This window comes from Rhinolophus ferrumequinum, chromosome 20, assembly GCF_004115265.2.
Source record: "Rhinolophus ferrumequinum isolate MPI-CBG mRhiFer1 chromosome 20, mRhiFer1_v1.p, whole genome shotgun sequence".
Lineage (NCBI taxonomy): Eukaryota > Metazoa > Chordata > Mammalia > Chiroptera > Rhinolophidae > Rhinolophus > Rhinolophus ferrumequinum.
The window spans coordinates 35,468,812-35,476,815 of record NC_046303.1 but is presented as its reverse complement, the minus strand read 5'-3'; the positions used below and the strand labels follow the sequence as shown (position 1 = coordinate 35,476,815).

Here is an 8,004-nt window from a genome sequence, read left to right as displayed (position 1 = left end):
TAATGTCCTTAGACTAGAGTTGCCAGGTAAAATACAGGACAAACACCCAGTTAACTTTGAATTGCAGATGAGTAACTTTTTAGTGTAATTCTGTTACTAATATTGCATAGGATTGGCCATTTATTTATTTATTTATTTATTTATTTATTTATTTATTTATTTGCTAAATGTGGCAACCCTACTTAAGTGGGGAACTTTGACCAAAGAGATGCAGCAGAGGGAGATGGTGGATAAATTCTCCCTTTCCCCCAGATGGGCTGTTCCAAAGTGCAATAATTCAGTGCAATAAGGCTTCCATGAAAATATCTAAAAGACAGAGGAATTAACTGCACTTATTCCAATGCCATAGCCAGCTCCGTAACACCTATATTTGTGCTTCCTCCTCCACTGCCTGCCTCACTTTCATCTGTTTCTAACTTCTGCTTCCCGGGGACAGTGCCCCTCTCCCTCCAATAAAGTGGCAGCAGGTGAATGTTTGTTGTTGTTTGTTTGTGGCAGTCTTTAGGGAACCTAGGCTAGCACAGTAGTTTGGGTAGTGGATTCTTCAAATGGAAAATGAAACATGAAATAAATGACGATTTTGACAAAATCCAGATTGGTTGGGAGCCCTGGAAGTGAATACATGTCCCAGGGGCAGATTCACATTGATCAAATGTACAGATAGATTCTTAAATCAGAATAGTGATTTATCACCACTGTGAGAAATATCAATGTCCTGTAGGCAAGAATATCAGTATTGCCTTGACTAAGCATATTCTATTCTTGAATCTGTTCTAAGAATTCAAATTATAATTCAAAGGATGTTGGAATCTGTTATGGCTGAATTGTATACCCCTAAAATTCATAGGTTGACCCCCAGTATCTCCGACTGACTATATGTGGAGATAGAGCTTTAATTACCTCCTTAAGGTAATTAAGGTAAAATGAGGCCATAATCCAATATGGCTGGCATCCTTATAAGAAAAGGAGATTAAGATATAGAGGGAAGACAAAGGGAGACAGGAGGCTTCTATACGCCAAGGAGAAAAGCTTCAGAATGAAGCCAATCTTGGACACCTTGATCTTGGATTTGTAACCTCCAGGCTGTGAGGAAATAAAATACCACCCATCTGTGGTATTTGTTCTGGCAGCACTAGCAAACTAACACAGGGTCCGTGGAATTAGAACAAGTCAAATTAGTTATAGAACTGGAATAACGAATGTCATTGGAGAAAACCTGTCTGGTTAATCCTGCTCCACAATAACGACAGTTCTATCCCGGAGGTACTTCACTATAACCTCCCAACATGTGAACACAGTAAATAGTTACTAGCTCTAAAAGCTTGAGAACATTTTCATTTCACGGAACTATTCCTGTGTCATGGAACTGAAGCTCTGATCAGGTAAAAAGACACTCTTTATAAATTCATTTCATTTATTACCATTTATTTAGTTTCTCCACTAAACATGAGTACCTCCTCCAGCTTCCTAATTAAAAATCACTTGCATTTTGGATTAGTAGTACACTTTGTATTAGAATGGTTGACTTCAGGGATGGCTGTTATTTTGCTTTGTTTTCAGTTTCATGTAGTTATTACTCCCAAATTTGCATTAGTGATTCTCTCAGAAAGAGGTAATTTTGTTCCTTTTTTAGGCTTTGTTTCTGTAACAATCAACCTGAAATAATTTTTAAAACACTAAGGTAGATTAAAGTCCAGCTTTATATGTATTTCTTCTGTTATATAATTCCCCTAAAGCTAACCTACTAAGACTATACTCTAATAACATTTCATAAGTTCTGTAAAAATTCTGTTTAAAATGAATTACTCTGACTCAGAAAGGAATAACCTTTGCTTGAACATTTAGAATCTCTGGCATGAGTTTAGAGACTACCAAATTTGTATGTAATCTAAAATACTTATTAGAAATGTTCCTAATTCATTGTAATGAATAATTATAATTTTACTGAGCATTGCTAATTAGGCAAGTGTGTAAAGTATCAGGAAAAAAATCAGAACAATATTTCTTAATACTACATTTATTTATGTTAAAAACATTTAACTTTGTTACTTTAAAAATTAAAAAACTTAGTTACTCTTTAAGTTTACAGCTGCTTTTTTAAAAGAAATTGCAATTTGTAACTTAACAGAGATGTTAAATTCTGCAGACTTGCTATCAGATTGAAGCATTTTTGTTTTCTATGTATAATTCATTTCTCATACATTACTATGAATTTAACTTTTTGTTGAAATAATTTACCATTTCAATAGTTGCTCACTTTACCCTTATATCTTCCTGGTTGAGTCTCATAAAAATGTCTCCTGTGCTCTTAACTTACAGCCTTTAAAAAATCTATATTAAGAAGGATCCATGATTAATGTTTAAACCTAAATCCTACCTATTTTAAACAGGAAAAAAGTCAAGGGTTTTTAAGTGCTAGAAAGAGGAGTTCACGGGAGTTTTGCTAATTAAGCATTGGAAATTGGTACTCTGGATATAGGGCAGAATTAATGGGTAGGTCTATATACACATTGGTTAAAATAAAATAAAAATCCTATTGTTCATTCAGGAAAGTGTCTTCAGTTAAGTCAAGTGAGGAGAGTCTGACGTTCCAGAGTCACTGAGGTTTATGAAACCTTATCAGCTTCAACCTGTTGGGCTGAAACACAATAGTTAGTTGATATCTCCTAGGCAAACTGTTTTAAGTGGAAGATTTTCCTTTGCAATCCCTCCTATTTGGTTTTCCTCATCTTGAGATGCCAGGATGCGCAGAAAAGATGAGCAAATCATCCAGTTGTCAGCTGTCCACCACCATCTTGGTTTCAGGTGCCAGTCTCACAGGATTCCATTGTCTTTATCCAAGTGGTTTCAGTTTCGTTTTGATGAGGTGTACTCAGTATGTGCAACAGCAATTGAGGTCATGTTAATAATACACTTGACGCACCCTTTGCACTCTCCCTGGGTGATTGTAACCTGAGACCTACTGAACCCAACGCTAGGTGTTAAGGCCTGAGAGGCTTTCTAGAAATACCGATGGGTAACTGTAAAGAAAAAAGAAAAAGAATGCTGCAGCCCAAGCAAGGGAGTTTCAAGAAGGGAAGAGTAGTCAACACCGTAAAATACTGCAGACAAGTACAGCAAGGTTGAGGACAGGAAAGCGTCTGCAGACTGCCGTCAGTCAGAGCAGTTTCAGAGGACTGAGAATGAGGAAAAGGGAAGAATGAATTGAAGTTAGGAAATAGAGACTGGAAATGCTCCAGTGCTCTTTTAAAGAAGCTTGGTTTCTTTGGCTATGATTTACATTAAGTGCTGCCAGGCCATATCTAGTTTTTCTTTTCATTTGAAGAACCAAAACTGGTGTCATTCAGTGTTTGAACTGGTTACAGAATCTTAGAAATCACTGATCAACTTGCTTATTCTACAAACGAGGAGAGAAACCCTGAGAAGTGAAGTGAAATTTATTTTCATGGAGTTTGTTATGTGTAATTTTTTATAAATTTTATAAATTTTATAGAAGATATAAGAACTCACATTTAAATCTTGAATTTCTGGAGGTTGAAACAAAGATGAAAAGGTTAAACCTAAAGGATTTTTTTTTTTTTTAAGGATTCTTAAGTAAGGATTCTTAAATAAGTTTCACAGCCATGGTGTTTGGAGTGATTGAGTTATACTGATGATTATCACGAAAAGCTTTCCATTCAAGTTTTCACCCTTCTTGTATTATGACTCAGGACACAGTGAATAGATAACGATAGTAAAGATAATGATAAATTGACCATTTATATAGGTTGCTTATTATGTGTCAAGCACCACTGTACAAAACTATCATCTTATTGGATCCTCTCACAGCAATCCTATTTCACAGATGAGTAAAGGGGGGACGGGGAGAGGGCTTCCAGGGCTTAACTTGCTTTAGATTCAAGGATTTGATTCCAAAGCCTTCTAACATTGTGTAAAATGCCTTGTTTGTTTACTTAACCAGTAGGGCCACTCAAGTACAGAAGAGATAGTAGACTGGGAAATGCAGATGACAGTGGTCACTTCTCTGGGGTGTGACTGCTCCGCTTCCAACACTATCCGTCATCCATCACTCAAACATCGTACAAACCTCACCCCTTCACCCACTCACGTCCGTTTTAAGAAGGCCCCGCACAAACTACCGAAACAGACATACATGGCGCTGAGGTCACATTGTCCTAGTACGTACCGAGGTCTTCCCTCGCCTCCCTAAGCGGCGGAAGCCGACCCGGCCACCCCACGCGTGGAGGTGCAGATGAGTGTTGGGGATAATTTGCATCCCCGGGCATCCAGAGGAGGAGGCGCTTTGGCCGCCTGTGGCCCCGCCCCTAGCAACGGCCTGGCTTGTGTTAGCAACCGGCGGGCGGGCGGCGGCGGATCGCGGCGGGTGGTCTGCAGCGGCGCGCTGAGAGTGGGGTCCGGGTGGCCTAGGCCACGGCAGGACCCCTGGGGCCTTTCACTCTCGCGGCTCCCAGGGGGGAGCCTTCCTTCTCCGGGGCAGAGCTTCTTTGGGTCCCGCAGCGGCGGACACTGTAGGACCCAGGACCCCCACCCCTCACTCGGCCGCCGCAGTCATGTTTACACAGCAGGCGACCGCCCGGTCCCAGGAACCCGGCGGCAGGACTAAGTCCAGCAGCCCTCGACAAATCCCGGTGGTCGGGGTGGTGACGGAGGACGAGGACGCTCAGGTAGGGGCAGGTGGATGTGCTTTGGAGGGTGTGGAGGGAGGGGGTAGATTGAGATCAGGCCAGGGGCAGCAAGGGCCGAAATGGCCCAAGTGGAAACACCGGGAGCCCGCGGGACCGAGGTTCGGAGCCCAAGGCCGATCCCTTCGAGAACTGCGCCGCCTGCAAGCAGGGCTGACTGTCGTCAACCAACCTGTCTGGAGATTTGAGCCGCGAGGTCCTCCCAGAGCGTCCTACTACTAACTAACGGAGCTGGCAAGGCTTTTGCTGCTCATCTTCGAAAAGCGTGACTACGAGGGGCCTGGGGAAGGAGACGTTCTTAGCGAAAACAGGAATTGGACCACTTTATGTGCACTGTGCTTTTGTATGTTAGATCCCTTTTGTCAAGGGATGTTCTTGACAGAGGCAGAAATTTCTCCGGTGTTGAAATTTGCTATTAAAACCTGGACCGGGAGGGAAGGAAAAATGCTGTTAAAATTAGAAATTAAGAATCGTTTTTATATGAAATTGGAAGCTGATTGTGGAGAGGGTCAGAGAGAAGTGGCAGAGAATAGATTTGATTTCTTGTTTTGTGCTCGTATTTGGTTTTCTGTTTCCTTTTGTTATGAATACAAAATTGATTCTTTCAAGTTGGTCTGTGGAAAAATTTCACTTCGGAACCCTCGCTTGGATTTCCATTTGTGGCGAGGTGTTTAGAAGCTCCAAGTCACTTGTTTCATGTTAGGGTCCTATTGCTCCTCCTTTGAGAGCCACGATCAAGCCCTAAAAACGTGAATTCTATGGAGGAATCCAGCCCTGCGTCCTCACACTAATGGCGTGGGGCCGCTATGGGAATTCCTGTGGAGACTTCACAAGTCTCAGGCTGCGTCAGGAACCCGGTCTTCTGGGTCCCCATCCTGGAACCTTGGACAGTTCCTTGGGAGTGGCTAGTTAGTTGTCTGGGGACCTCTTCTACAGCGGGAAGAGCGTTGAGTTCTCTGAGGATGGTCAGACATTTACATTATCTGCAGAGCAACAAGCACTTTTGCATGAGGAGAAGCAGGCGGAATTGACCTAAACAGTTTTGTGGAAATATTCCAGCCCGGGTTGAGAGAAGAAGAACTTTGAGGAACAGCAGCCCTCCACTTGCAGGGCTGGCTGCAAAGGTCGCAAGACTTCCGCTGTTCTCCCAGGAACTGGGCAAATTTGGGAAGCAGGTGAATTTTGTATCTTATGGCTCTCATTAATTCTTCCTTTACTTGGTGTGAAAAAAAGGGTGGGCGTGGCAAGGGTATATGAGGCAAGCAAGCATGGCTTGAAAAAAAAAAAAGAAAAAGAAAAAAGAGAAAATACTTTAATAGGCCATGGCCAAAATAGTCCACAACATACCAAGTAAAGCAAAACAAGTATACCTGTTTATATGTGTATTTTCTTCTTTCCCTTTTTCCTTTCATGCTTTTTTCCTTTGCTTTCATTGCCACCTCTCCTTCCATGACCTAGGATTCTCTCCCAGGAAGAAACCAATTTGTATACATTAAAGTTCCTACCTTGTTAATAATGACAAGAGAAAAATTCTGAGATATCCTGCATTAAATTACATCAGGCCTGGGTAGTAAGAGGAAAAGGCAAGAGTAGTTAACCAGTTAGTAGCTGTGGGCCAATTAACAAAAAAATGTGTGTTGGAGCTATGAATCCACCTCTGGGTGTCTTATTAGCTGACCGCTAGACCCACCGCTTCCTGCATATGTGCATGAACTTTCACAATTGTTAGTACCAATCAAATGTAGTAAATATTTCATAGAGATTGTGCTTCTGGGCACTTCTTATAGAACTGCCCCTACTTCACTCTTTCCCTGCTCCACTTAGCTGTAGCCAATGTAAATTCTTTCAAAACAAGGTACATCTTTCTTCCACAAAACATAATGTCTAAAAGCTCTCCTCAACTCCAGGATGGTGGACAGATTTGTCCTTCCTACCTAGCCCTGCTGTTGCTGGTTTAAACGGCATGCCCCCGTACCTGGTCTTTTTTTTTTTCTTCTTCTTCTTCTTTTTTTTTTTTTTTTTTTTTTTTTTTTTTTTTGGCTAGCTTATGGCTCAATAAATCCTTTCTTTCAGAAAGACTTTAAGCCGTGAAAGGTTTTTTGTTTGTTTATCTACTTCAGGAGTATTGATATTTTATAAAGTATTAAAGAAAAAGGCAGTATCTACCAAAAGAAATGCAATAGAATAAAAACTTTAGAGCCGGGAGAAATGATCACAGCCTCGCTGGGTTTTATTTGTTATTGATTTTACAAATGAGGACCCTAAGGCCTTGAGAAGTTAACTTAGCCTTACTCAGTTTCATTACCCAGAGTGGGGTCTAGTCCTCTTTGCCATCATTAAAATGGTAATTTTTAAACCCCTACTGCCTCAAGCCAGTAGAGGAAAGACTGGTGGAACTCTAAATGTTTTCAGTCCTTTCAAACCATTCCACATTTGCAACCTCCTCCTCTGCCTACACTTGAGACACAGTATATATCCTAGCCACTAAAAGTGAGTGTGGATTCTACCTCAATTCTTTAAGCCAGCTCCATCATAGGTTTGAAACCACAAACTGTTTACCTTCATCTATCTTCTATTTATGTTAATGTTGTTCCTGTCATTCTAAAGACTCAGAAACCCTTTAAAATTTTAATGTGCATTTGTAGCACCTGAGGATTTTATTAAAATGCAGTTTCCAATTTTGTAGGTCTGCAGTGGAACCCTGGATTCTGCTTTTCTAACAGGATTCCAAGCGATGTCACTGTGACTGTATGGAGGACCCCACTTCCCACTCTGAGTAGCAATGCTAGTGTATTATGGCTACAGTGTGGTGTAAACAGTGTTACAGAGTTTCACAGCAACTAACTCCTGGAAAGCTGCAGGAGGTATTTTAATACGATTCAGATTATAAAACAAAGTAAACAATAACAATAAAACAAAATTCCAGCTCTCCCCTCACCAGGTCAGATGAGGTGGTAAAAAACCCAGGGGTACCAAATGGGGCTCTACAAGAACTACCTGCTGTCCTTTCTTGTCTCCACAGTGTCTCAGTTCGTCCCGGATTAATCTTTCCTCCTCCTAGTCAGGCCTTTGGTTTGCTCCTTTTCCTTTTTCCAATCTATTTTCCATAAATACCACGTTGTCATCTTCCTTTCTCCCTGAGTCCCAACCCTCTTTCTTTCGGGATTCCCCAGAATCTCCTTATTGCTTACTTCACCTAATACGCATGTATAATTACACTGGCCAAATCATTTAACCTCTCTAGACCCGTTCCCTTTTCTATTATCAAACAAAAAAACGTTCAGGGCCGAAAGCTTTTCTA

General features: G+C 41.2%; 1 protein-coding gene across 1 annotated transcript in view; it reads left to right on the top strand.

The window, feature by feature from the left end:
* Positions 1 to 4,480: 4,480 nt before the first annotated feature.
* Positions 4,481 to 8,004, top strand: part of CFAP69 (cilia and flagella associated protein 69) — a 59,257-nt gene continuing 55,733 nt past the window's right edge. The window contains 1 exon segment of the mRNA XM_033088515.1: positions 4,481 to 4,685. Within this exon segment, the coding sequence (XP_032944406.1) occupies positions 4,572 to 4,685 (114 nt within the window). The 5' untranslated portion in view covers positions 4,481 to 4,571.